The following is a 13,397-nucleotide window of genomic DNA, read 5'->3' as shown; positions in this document are numbered from 1 at the left end:
ATGATGATGGACTCATGGCAGTAAAGATTTTACTTTTTAATGACATGCTGTTATATCTTAATTGTCTCAGTTTAACTTAACTTTAATGAGAAATAATAAATTTTTTTTTCTAATGGATTAAAGAAGTTAGAGAGAGCTAAACTTTCTAAGCTAAACTCACAATAGCAAACACATTACACAGATTAGCTACATTACAATGGATATCCTTACAAATTTGCAAGTAATTTACACATTTACAGATAATGATATTTTAATGCTTCTCTGCATTGTGCAGCATGCTGTTCTTAGTAGGCAACGTTTGATCATTTTTATTTCAAGACAAACTAACCACTAACCTAGCTGGATGGCTAACAATTGTTAATTTGCTCCTCAGGACAGTGGCAGGTGGGAGCAGGACAAACGATTCCGATTTTCTGCAGAAGTGGGACTGAAAATCAGTTCCATGCAGATCTCTGCGTAGAGGATGGAAATATACAAGTCTTTTATTTTGAAACTGTTCAGGTGCGTTCTAGATGTTTCTAACCTATCAGAGCCAAACGCTTCTCGTCCTTCGTGGGCGTGGCCGCAGGTTCAGAACGGGAGCCAGGTGGCGGGGAGGGAGAGAGAGAGAGAGAGAGAGAGAGAGAGACACACAGAGACACACACACACATGTCCTGAAGCCCACCTCACCACATCTCGAGCATTCACTCTGATTATCCAGGGCATACTTGCTAAGGTGAGTACTGAGACTCAAAGCATCGGGGGTGGGGACACAGATCCTGTCACTTACTCGGTCTTCCTAGTTGAAGTATTGTAAAGTTATCCCCTACTGGGCGGAGGCGGAAACCCCCGCCTACATCTAGTTTAGCATGCTATAACAACGCATGGGTTCTGCTGATTGTTAGCTATGCGACTTCTTCCTTACATGCTGATTAAGCCTGTGTAGTTTGACCATGTCAGTCAGGAGGGATTATAACTATACCCATAGGGCCCACTGACCACCTGTAGCTCCAGGGCCCACCTGCAGTTAAAGCACCCCTGACTATAGGCATTCTTTCAGTGTGGAGCAGCAGCACTCATATGTTTCAGGTGGCTGTGTTTTTTTACAGTGTGCAGGTCTGCTCTAAGACAGCCTGTCTACATGCCTGTTCCCCAAAGATCAAGTGAGTGTACGAAAAAATAATACTGAAGGGGAAATGCATGCTTCTGCACCACCGTAGAACCAACTGTAGATCAGAGCCAACGTTTGTTTGTGTTCCAGCCTGTTGCTCTTTCTAATGAATGGAGCATGTCTTTGTTCAATGATGCTACACTGAACGAGAACTACAGGAACAATGTGGAGGAACCAGACAGAGATCACACTTACAGATACACATTTCTGATCACTGGAGATTATTGCAGAGATTACTGTTCGATGTTCTGTGATTGTCCACCTGTTGGTTCTTTCACAGCTGTTTATCCTCTCTCACTTGTAAAACACTCAACATGTCTATTTTCTCTGCTGCCATCTCCTCTTTCACTCATCTTGCTTTTATGCTGATGTTATAAATGGATGACAAACGTCTCATGCTTAACTATAATGTCTATCTATCTACCCAGATATGTCTATCTATATGTCTAACTATAATGTATATCTGTCTATCCTGCCTGAGGATAAGGCACGTTCCTGAGGGAACAGGAGAATGGCATCATCATAGGTATGCCCTCTTCATTGCAGTCCTCTGATGTTCCTGGGCGGTTGTCTTCCTGGTGCAGGTGAAGGACTCCACCCCTATACAGGCTAAAGCACGTCATCAGAGGAAAAAAATCAGCCCTCTTCAGTAACGTGTCCAGGTGAAATTTTGGACGTGCTCCAAGGTAACCTGGAGCATTTAAATAACTCCTCGTTTAACTGAACACAAAGCAGGAAGATCCAGAGCACAGCAGAGTGAGCACAGAGGGTGAGGACATATGTTCATAATGATTCACCTCTGTTCTTCTGTGTGTAAGCTTATTAGCTCTTAGATGTTTACAGATTTGACTTATTATAGCTCATTACAGAGTGACAAGAATTAATATGTAATCTGGAGTAATGGATATAAAACTCTCACTGCTGCTATCAGTCAAATGGTTTCTTGTTTTTCTTCTGAATTTTACACAGGACAGGCTTTTTACTGCTCAAAACAAGAATCATTTCTACCTTTTTTCTCAGAGCTGCTGTGAATCTGTTAATTGACAATGCTTCTGTACAATATATATATATAAAATATCTCTCTCTCACACACACACACACACACACACCCAGTACTGTGCGCAAGGTTTAGGCATCTAAGCTAAATATTTTTAACAATTGACCTCAGCAGTGAGTTTATCACAATATACATTAGAATAAAGTGATTCATAATTCAAGTAAACATAAAAACAATAAAAAGTAACAAGAATTTCTTGGGTCCATATTTTTCCTTGACACCTTCACAGCCACCACAGAGACTTGTTATTATCATCAGTTACATCATGAGTTCAATTTAATGAAGCACTGATTGGTCAAACCAGGAGCTGCTTTTTAACTACATATAATACTGGGCTTCCTCGAGGAGAGGTTTGAAAATGGTTAAACATCCATAAAATCACTATTTATTATACATATATGTCACTTTAAAACACATTATAGACCACTTTCAAAGATTTTTTTCACAATATATTGTTGAGAGTGAACTTTACACATGCAGTATATGATTAATAGCACCTTTATTTGAGAAGTAATCTTTTCCAAAACTCACCATTTCAAAAAACGGTACGAACAGAGTTTTGGAAACTTGTATATGTATATTTAACACATTTTAGCCTAATGATTTAATATTAATAATAACTTTTGCTTCCCATTTTTAGAAAAGGGGCTTATTAGGATTGTCCTACCATAACATGTTTTTGAGATCATTTTCACCATTATTATTTTTATAGCTTTTATTATAATAATAATTATTATTATTGGCTTGGGCCTACATGACATCAAATCACTTTCTGTTGTATTGTACTTGGTGTGAGAACATAGTGTATCTCAGTTTATTTGCTTCTTTCTTTCTCTGGTTTTTATGTTGAAACTTTAAGATGTTCCTTGGAATTTTATGAAAATAACAAAGAAAATATATCCTGTATTAAAACTGTAATGTGCTGGGTCACCTTTAACTGAACCTGAATAATGGTCTCAGTATTTCTCTTCTTGTTTCTTTGGTAGCTACAGACATGGAACCTGAAAACCCAGGGATGGCATTAATAATGGCACCCATTACACTGTGTCTGGCAATCTGCTTGGCCGCTGTGATGAACAAGTTGAGGAAGATACGACTTTCTCAGGAACACAAATGTGAAGCCAGTCACCTGAATCGATCTGAGCTTACCATCAGTAACTTGTTCACTGGTAATTGAACAGCCTGCCTTACAAAAAAACAACAACCTGTTTACTGAATCACAGTTACACTCCATTTAATTACTTGGACACATGCATCTCTTTAAAAAAAAACAGCAAAAAAAGGTTCATAAATGCTTTAAATTTATGGGTTAATCTGAATTAAATGACTTTTTCTTTCAAAGGTACCCTGGTTGTGGCAGTTGTGTTAATTGGCATACTGTACACACTCACAGGTGAGTGTGAATAACAAAACAAATAAACATCATGCATGTCATCAATTCTGCATTTTGGCAATGTTCACTTTTCAAATGCAATCACAGCATGATTATATGTGCTTACTCGTAACTATGAAGACACCTGTGTAGCAGCTGTGGACACTTCAGATTTCTGAAGTTTGTTGTGCATACAATTTTAACTGCATTTTTATGAATAAAATGTGTTCAGAATGAATGAAAGGGTAAAAATCACAACATTGTTTGGGTACTGCTTTGTCAGTTTGGCTTCTCTCACTACAGTGGGTCAATACCTGTTCATGAGAGAGGATAAGGAGGTTACACTTGGAGAAGTTGATCTCAGAGAGAAAGGTAAGAAATTCAGGAAAGGAAGACTCATAAAGACTTGCACTACTAAGTGTAAGAGCAGTAAAGAGCCCTGGCACTGCCAAAGAAAGGGCCCCTAAAGACTGAGACTAACAAGATTAAGAGCCCTAAAGATTGATACAACCACAAGTGAGTATCCTAAAGACTGACACTATCAAGAGTAAGAGCCCTAAAGACTGGCACTACCTATAGAGTGAGTCTGTGGCATTTAAAGGCAGAGCATGCATAAGTCATTTGCAGTAATAGCACATCATTTCCCCATGTAACAACTCAGCTGCACAACACTAAGGATGTACTAAATGCTTAAGCACTGCACTACTGGGGATGAGTACTCCCTTTCTCTCTCTTTGCCGCCTGCTGTTTAGATCCCCATTCTCCCAGCATTTCTATGCTTACAATAGGAGAGGAGGAAGTTTCTCCATGTGTTGGTCGTCTGGAGGTGGTGGATTCAGAAGCTGAGTTTGTGCAGTGGAAGATAAAGTATCAGACATTGCTGCATTCAGAAAAAGCTTACACTGGTATGGCATCCCTGAGCCAAGAGAGAATCCTGCAAGAAAACATCTCTCTTGTGCTGAAAAACACTAACGATGAACATCAGGGTCTTTACCTATTCATGAAGGATGAAGACATCAGACTTGCCACACGCATTAATCTCACTTTGACAGGTAAATACATACATCTACAATAACTGATGGTGAAAGTAAATATTAAGGGAGGAGGTGTCCCTCTATGATGTCATAAAAATCATCTGTACAATATTGTGTACAGGTCTGAAAACCTAGCATTTTTCTTTAAATACAAAAATATAACCCCAATTCCAATTAAGTTGTGTAAAACATAAATAAAAGCTGAGTACCATGATTTGCAAATCCTTTTCAACCTATATTTGGTTGAATACACTACAAAGACAAGATATTTAATGTTCAAACGGATAAACTTTATTGTTTTTAGCAAATAGTCACTCATTTTGAATTTGATGCCTGCAACACGTTCCAAAGAAGTTGGGACAGGGGCATGTTTACCACTGTGTTACATCACCTTTCCTTTTAACAACACTCAATAAGCGTTTGGGAACTGAGGACACGAATTGTTGAAGGTTTGTAGGTGGAATTCTATCCCATTCTTGCTTGATGTACAACTTCAGTTGCTCAACACTCCGGGGTCTCTGTGGTCGTATTTTGCGTTTCATAATGCGCCACACGTTTTCAGTGGGAGACAGGTCTGGACTGCAGGCAAGCCAGTCTAGTACCTGCACTCTTTTATTACGAAGCCACGCTGTTGTAACGCGTGCAGAATGTGGCTTGGCATTGTCTTGCTGAAATAAGCAGGGATGTCCCTGAAAGAGACGTTGCTTGGATGGCAGCATATGTTGCTCCAAAACCTGTATGTACATTTCAGCATTAATGGTGCCTTCACAGATGTGCAAGTTACCCATGCCATGGGCACTAACACACCCCCACACCATCAGAGATGCTGTCTTTTGAACTTTGCACTGATAACAATCCGGACAGTCCTTTTCCTCTTTGGCCCGGAGGACACGACATCCATGATTTCCAAAAACAATTTGAAATGTGGACTCATCAGACCACAGGACACTTTTCCACTTTGTGTCAGTCCATCTCAGATGAGCTCGGGCCCAGAGAAGCCAGCAGCGTTGCAGAGATTTCTCCAGATTCTCTGAATCTTTTGATGATATCATGGACTGTAGATGATGAAATCCCTAAATTCCTTGCAATTCCACATTGAGAAACGTTGTTCTTAAACTGTTGGACTATTTGCTCACACAGTTGTTTACAAAGTGGTGAACCTCGCCCCTTCCTCGCTTGTGAACGACTGAGCCTTTCAGAGATGCTCCCTTTATCACTAATCTTCCGAAACCTACGAAAATTTTCGTAAGGGAAACCAGCGATCATGTAGCCCACTCCCCTACTGTGAAGCGATTAACGCCCATTGTCTTGGTAATGATATGGAGTGCGGTGGAAGTGGAAACCCCCCATGCCCACCTCGAGCTCATACAACTCCCAAAGCAACGAACGTGATACAACTTCAAGGTAAACTTGAAGTTACAAGTGGACTGTATATGTTACCGATCCTACAACAAGCGGCAGAAAATTTGTAGACCCGTGTTTCAAAAGTTAAAGTTCAAGCGCACGTAGCAGCAGACGTAGAGACGACTGTTTCACTAATGAATCCCGCTAAACAATAAAAAAAACCTACAGTTTGAATCTCGCTCTTTGTAACGATGACGAAGTTCCTCAGCAAGTGCACATAGAAAGACTCTCCTACTCTCTGTGGACCCCGTGCATGCCGTGTACAAAACATGCGCGTTCATCGCTGCCAGGTCAAGTAGGTTGTAGAAGACTGCAACTGGCCACCGGAGTGTTCCTGCGCGCACTGTGTATGCCGCAGTCTTCTCCACACAGGATAGTAGGGAAAATGTAATTCACCTGCATTTGTGTTTCTGCTTTTATCATAACTCTGAAGAACACGCCCACAGCAGCTCATACTAATGTAAATCCGTGGCGCTTCATACATAACGCCAATACTGCGCTAATGACATGCATACACGGAACAATATGAAAGGTAATAATATGGACCCGTGATAATGGTCCACCGATGTAAATGTGTGGTGCTAATGACATGCATAAACAAGAAAATCTGTGGCTCCATACCTCTAGCTGAAAAGAACAATTGAATCTCTCTCTCTATCTATCTATCTATCTATCTATCTATCTATCTATCTATCTATCTATCTATCTATCTATCTATCTATCTATCTATCTATCTAATTCAATTGCACGTAGCAGATGACGTACAGACGACTATTTCACTAATGAGTCCCACTAAATAACAAAATAAACTACAGTTTGAAGCTACTCTAGACAGAATATACTCAATAAAGGCAATAGGAGGAATAAACAAATACATGTGGTGCTAAACAACATTATTCTGATCAAATCAGATACAAAAAAAAATAATCTGATATACAACAAACATTTAGCAGAATATTATATATTTGCAGAGGATATTAGTAGTAGTATTAGACTTTCTGTGTGCACCACAGAGCTGCTGTCTCAGTCCTCCTCTGTGAATTAACATAATAAAGGGTGATGTATGGTCCTGCTAATTGCTGGCAAGAAGGAGGGGTGATGTCCTGAGGATCTTGAAATCTCAGGAGGACTAGTGTTATACCCAATCATGACGCTCATCTGTTTCCAATTAACCTGTTCACCTGTGGAATGTTCCAAACAGGTTTTTTGAGCATTCCTGAACTTTCCCAGTCTTTTGTTGGCCCTGTCCCAGCTTCTTTGGAACGTGTTGCAGGCATCAAATTCAAAGTGAATATTTGCAAAAAACAATAAAGTTTATCCGTTTGAGCATTAAATATCTTGTCTTTGTAGTTTATTTAATTGAATATAGGTTGAAAAGGATTTGCAAATCATCGCATTCTGTTTTTATTTGTTTTACACCACGTCCCAACTTCATTGGAATTGGGGTTGTATAATTTTGTATTCATATTGTATAATAAACTAAGATTTATTAGGTAAAACATTTTCAACTTTAGTATTTCAAATAAGGTTAATTTCGTACATAACAAAAAAGAACAAAATAGCACCATGAGTACAAAGCCTAAAGACTGGCAGTACCAACATGTAAAGCATGACAAATGAGCTTAAAGAGCTTAAAGATGGAGGCTTAAAGAGCACAACAAGGAGGCTTAAAGAGGCTTAGAGCTCTCTACCAAGGCGGAGCCCTAAAGCCTGGCCCTACCAAGACTCGGAGCCCTGAAGTCTGGCCCTACCAAGGTACTACTAGGTACTAAGTACTACTAAAAGTACTACTAAGATTCAGACTGGTAATACCAAGACTCTAAAGGCCTAAAGACCAATATTACCAAGACTCAGAGCTCTAAAGACTGATAATACTATGATTCAGAGGCCTAAAAACCAGTACTACCAAGATTCAGAGCCCAAAAGATGGCCACTACCAAGATTCAGAGCTCCAGAACCCTAAACACTGACACTACTAAGTGTGAGAACTATAATGGCACTATCCAGAGTGAGAGAATGAAATCCCAAAGAAAACATTACTTGGCTATTTCTTACGAATAATATTCACATATGTATTTCTCTGTCTCTCTCTCTCTCTCTCTCTCTCTCTCTCCATTTAGCCCCCCACTCTCCTAGCACTGTGGTTGTTAAAGCAGGTGAGGAGGTGGATCTGTTGTGTTTTGGCCGTGTGGACTGGTTTGGTACAGAGGCTGAGTTTGTGCAGTGGAAAATGAAGGATCATATTGTTCTGCAGTGGGAAAAAGGTTCTCAGATTGTAGGTTCTCAGTTTAAAGGTAGAGTGTCACTGCCCAAAGAGAAAATCTACCAAAATAACATGTGTCTCGTGCTGAAGAACATAAGCCATGCTGACCAGGGCAGTTACGAGTGCTCATTTGTGAAGGACCAAATCTTCAGGCTGGGCACACAGATTAACCTCACTGTGACAAGTAAACATGCACTGCTGATTACACCACAAATCACACAACATTAATTTTTCAATGCCACATCATACAAATCTATGAAAGTAACAAACTTTTAACTTCTGAATTGTTTGTGTAGGTTTTAAGACATTGATGTTTAAGTAATATTAACACGTTAACAAACAAAACACATTACAAAACCATCAGGAACCAACAGACACACTTAATGGTTTTTATGAATTTTTTTCAGCAAGGAAGTCTTGTTAATGCTGTTTTGTCTCTATTCTCTGTTCTTCTGTCTGTCAGATATCATGGCCCGGTTGGAGGTGGGGTTTGGTTCCTCGGTGCTCCTCCCCCTCCACACTGTATCTCCAGTGATTGTGAGCTTCCTGCCTGATGGAGGGAACGGTTCTGTACGAGTGTGTGAGGTGGAGAAAGAGCAGATGGAGTGTGGAGCAGCTTATTCACACCGTATAGATCTACAGCAGCACTCCCTGGAGCTGAGGAAGCTCTCCATGGAAGATTCTGGAACATTTTCAGTGATGGAGAGAGAAACACAGCACACTGTCAGTGTCCTCTTTATACAGGTGTTCCCTCCATCTACAGGTACATCAGTCCACCTGTAGCTTTTTGCATACTCACCAGAACATCTTCATTCAACACGTCTTACTCTGATTCATCTCCAGGTCCACTTGAAGAGGCTGAACGTGGAGGAAGGACAATGACAATCATCAGTGTTATAGCTGTCGTTATAGTCATGGTGATGGGGATGTTGAGGTGCTGGGCAACGAGGAACTGGCAGCTGAAGTCCATCACCTGAACAGAGACAGCAGAGATGTTCAGCAGCCTCATGTAACCACAGCTGTAGCTGATGACTGACACTTTGTGAGTTGTTATTTCTCACTGAAAGGCTTGTTTTTATTTGACGTTCTGTGAAACTGTGCTGATAATAATAACAATAATGTTTGTTTGTATAGCACCTTTCATGCCAGTTGCAGCTCAAAGTGCTTTACATAAAACTTACCAGTAGTCGAAGAAACTGAGTATTCATTAAAGGTTCTGTATAGGTAAAGGTTCTGAGTAAAATCTCATTAACGTACATACGTGATTCCCAAATGTATGTAAATTTGTGTGTTACATACAGTTTATCTTACAGAATGCCAAAGAGACTTTATAGACACAGAATGAGCTGTTTATCTCTGTACTGTAATCTCTGAGTTTGTTGATGTTACTCAGACCTGTATGTGTATATGTTGGGCTTTTTTCTCCCTTTTTTGTACTTTTTAAAAACATTTTTACTACTTTTTACATTATTTATTCTTATGAGGACACAGGAGACAACCTGGTTTTACATATGAACAATAAAGAAATGCAGTGTTTATTAAAAGTCCTCAACTGTTTGAATACCACTGTTTTTTCAGTTAGATAAGAAAAAAATCCCCAAAATTGCTATTTGGGTACATTTGTGCTTCAGCCTGTTGACTGAATTCCTGTTATATAAACAGTCACTGATTCAAGAGCAGATCTTCCTGGACTTCAGGGTTTTGTTCTCTGTGATTTCTCTGTTTACTCTGTTAGCCTCCTAGCTAGTAAGCTATAGGCTACAAAGCTAACAACAAGTATTAAAGCATAAAAAAGGGTTCTATATTAAAGCTTCCAGCCAGACAGACCTTATTAAAAAAATAAGGTAGGTTATGTTCTGAGTTCTCAAAGAAGTGTTTCGTTTTTGAAGCTTCCATGATTAGCTAGCTAATTAGCTCGCTAAGGCTAGCCTAGCCATGTCTTTTAGAGCTGAATTTCATGCTGCTGTGCTGGTTCAGCTCCTGTTCTGTTCTACTGTTGATCTCCTCTCTTTAGTGTTTTATTTTAGACCAAAAGGATCCACAAACTCCTATATGGATTATTTGCAAAGCCCCAGGGTGCAGCTGCACCTTTTAAGGTGGAACAGAACATTTGAATAATAAAGCAGTCTCTGTTTTGTAGTTCTTAAGCTGATAGATTCTTGGTGTTGTGAGAAGTTCTTGTGTGTAAGTAGGTTTTTGAGCTGCTAATTCATCAGAATCAGGTTTTTTTTGCCAAGTATGTTGACGCAAACAAAGAATTTGGTTCTAGTCGTTGGCGTCTCTTTAGTATTAAATGCAATACAAGCAATGTACAGATAATTTACAGTCAATACACAATATACAATATATAAAACATGCAAGCAATACGCAGACTACATAATGAAGACTGATATATTGCTTTAAAGCATTTCTAAAATCTGAGTCTAGCCAACTATGTTATAGAAAAATGTGTCTCAAATGTGGTTTGTTTGTTTCCTGCACAGACTGGAGCTGAAACCTTCTACAGCTCCACCAGCAGATAGTTAAAGCATCAATACAAATACAATGCTGCCCTCTACTGGTGTTATAGAGAGACAGAGGACGTTCAGTTAATGTAGCGTTAATCAGATTAATCTGCAGATTAATAACTTTAATAGTTTAATTACATTAATAACTGCCAAAGAAGAGAATTCTTGATGTCCAATATATACTAACATTCAGAATGTTTGAATTACTCATCATATTAGGTTCTCGTTTTACAACCCCAATTCCAATGAAGTTGGGACGTTGTGTAAAACATAAATAAAACCAGAATACAATGATTTGCAAATCCTTTTCAGCCTATGTTCAATTTAATACACTACAAAGACAAGATATTTAATGTTCAAATGGATAAATATTATTGTTTTTTGCAAATATTCACTCATTTTGAATTTGTTAACACGATCCAAAGAAGTTGGGACAGGGGTAACAAAAGACTGGGAAAGTTGAGGAATGCTCAAAAAAACACCTGTTTGGAACATTCCACAGGTGAACAGGTTAATTGGAAACAGGTGAGTGTCATGATTGGGTATAAAGGGAGCATCCCTGAAAGGCTCAGTCGTTCACAAGCAAGAATGGGGTGAGGTTCACCACTTTGAACAAGTGAACAACTGCGTGAGCAAATTTAGGGATTTCCTCATCTACAGTCCATGATATCATCAAAAGATTCAGAGAATCTGGAGAAATCTCTGCAAGTAAGCGGCAAGGCAGAAAACCAACATTGAATGCCTGTGACCTTCGATCCCTCAGGCAGCACTGCATTGAAAACCGACACCATTCTGTAACGGATATTACCACATGGGCTCAGGAACACTTCAGAAAACCACTGTCAGTGAACACAGTTCATCACTCCATCTACAAGTGCAAGTTAAAACTCTGTCATGCAAAGCGAAAGCCATATATCAACAACACCCAGAAACACCGCCGGCTTCTCTGGGCCCGAGCTCATCTGAGATGGACTGGCGCAAACTGGAAAAGTGTCCTGTGGTCTGATGAGTCCACATTTCAAATTGTTTTTGGAAATCATGGATGTCGTGTCCTCCGGGCCAAAGAGGAAAAGGACTGTCCGGATTGTTATCAGTGCAAAGTTCAAAAGACAGCATCTTTGATGGTATGGGGGTGTGTTAGTGCCCATGGCATGGGTAACTTGCACATCTGTGAAGGCACCATTAATGCTGAAAGGTACATACAGGTTTTGGAGCAACATATGCTGCCATCCAAGCAACGTCTCTTTCAGGGACATCCCTGCTTATTTCAGTAGGACAATGCCAAGCCACATTCTGCACATGTTACAACAGTGTGGCTTCGTAGTAAAAGAGTGCGGGTACTAGACTGGCTTGCCTGCAGTCCAGACCTGTCTCCCTTTAAAAAGTGTGGCACATTATGAAGTGCAAAATACGACAATGGAGACCCCGGACTGTTGAGCATCTGAAGTTGTACATCAAGCAAGAATGGGAAAGAATTCCACCTACAAAGCTTCAAAAATTTGTGTCCTCAGTTCCCAAACGCTTATTGAGTGTTGTTAAAAGGAAAGGTGATGTAACACAGCGGTAAACACGCCCCTGTCCCAACTTCTTTGGAACGTGTTGCAGGCATCAAATTCAAAATGAGTAAGTATTTGCAAAAAAATTAAAGTTTATCCGTATGAACATTAAATTTCTTGTCTTTGTAGTGTAGTCAGTTGAATATAGGTTGGAAGGGATTTGCAAATCATCGTATTCTGTTTTTATTTATGTTTTACACAACATCCCAACTTCATTTGAATTGGGGTTGTATATCCAGTCATGTCTTATAAAGTAGAATGAACATTTCAAGTATTTTGGGGGAAAAGAACAATTTCTAAAACTCTACTTGGATGTTATTTTTTATTTAGGATCATTTTTAGGAAAATTTAGGATAGTTTTCCTCCAGTTTGATTACCACTTTTGAAGTATCCATGAATTTGAATTTTTTTCATACTGCTCAAAAATCTTCTCCAGCTCTTTTCATGATTCTGGCCAGTTCTAATATTTCTAGTTTTTTTATTTACAGTGTTCTAAAGTCGACAGATGATCTGGAAACTGTGAGCAGATTATAAACACTTTGCACATTTATCTGAAACAGGACTTGTCATTATTGAAAAGAGTGATTCTATATGTGTATTTTACTATCTGGGTCTTATAGAACCAGCATCACAGAACCACACAGTACAACATTTTACAGAGTGTATTAGAGATGAAATATTAATGTATAAGAGATATTAATGTACGTATTCTGGAATTACACTCAGCAGATGAAACATTAGATCTGTAATGCTGGAACAACAGACTTTTATTTATTTTAGTAGACAGTCAGAGTTCTGCACACTGGATAATGGATCCTAATATGTTCTAATTGGACTCATCATCTTTAATACTTATAGCTGAAGGTTTTCGCATTAACACAAAATATATTATTTGTAAGTTCTACAGTTTGTAGTGCAAGTAATGACATTGAATATAATAATAATAATAATAATAATAATAATATACAGGCTGTGCAGTGATATGAAAAACTTTGGGTGCCCGTTAATATGAAGTTGTGAATAAGTGAACTCGTCCTCTGCAGAAACACAGTT

At 39.1% G+C, this 13,397-nt stretch overlaps 1 protein-coding gene across 7 annotated transcripts; it reads left to right on the top strand.

The window, feature by feature from the left end:
• Positions 1-602: 602 nt before the first annotated feature.
• On the top strand, positions 603-9,749 carry LOC108433950. 7 transcript variants are annotated; one of them, XM_017708840.2, is made up of 9 exons: positions 603-716; positions 1,736-1,920; positions 3,195-3,377; positions 3,551-3,601; positions 3,884-3,952; positions 4,333-4,632; positions 8,139-8,465; positions 8,745-9,044; positions 9,125-9,749. In XM_017708840.2, the coding sequence occupies exons 3-9, from the start codon at positions 3,203-3,205 to the stop codon at positions 9,256-9,258; spliced, it is 1,356 nt and encodes a 451-aa protein (XP_017564329.1). In that variant the 5' UTR covers positions 603-716; positions 1,736-1,920; positions 3,195-3,202; the 3' UTR covers positions 9,259-9,749. The 7 variants fall into 7 exon arrangements, with proteins under 7 accessions (XP_017564329.1, XP_017564331.1, XP_017564325.1 ...); XM_017708842.2 differs by having other exon boundaries at positions 1,698-1,920; positions 8,139-8,312; XM_017708836.2 differs by having other exon boundaries at positions 1,698-1,920.
• The last annotated feature ends 3,648 nt before the right edge of the window (positions 9,750-13,397 follow it).

The sequence above is a fragment of the Pygocentrus nattereri genome, chromosome 10 (assembly GCF_015220715.1).
Source record: "Pygocentrus nattereri isolate fPygNat1 chromosome 10, fPygNat1.pri, whole genome shotgun sequence".
Taxonomy (NCBI): domain Eukaryota; kingdom Metazoa; phylum Chordata; class Actinopteri; order Characiformes; family Serrasalmidae; genus Pygocentrus; species Pygocentrus nattereri.
This window is presented reverse-complemented; position numbering and strand designations above follow the sequence as displayed.

Excerpts from the sequence above, each read along its gene's own strand:
- LOC108433950 (XM_017708840.2), top strand. The coding sequence starts at position 3,203 with ATGGAACCTGAAAACCCAGGGATGGCATTAATAATGGCACCCATTACA. Across the intron at positions 3,602-3,883 it reads CATACTGTACACACTCACAG|TGGGTCAATACCTGTTCATG; the intron begins GTGAGTGTGAAT and ends CTCTCACTACAG. Across the intron at positions 8,466-8,744 it reads GATTAACCTCACTGTGACAA|ATATCATGGCCCGGTTGGAG; the intron begins GTAAACATGCAC and ends TCTGTCTGTCAG.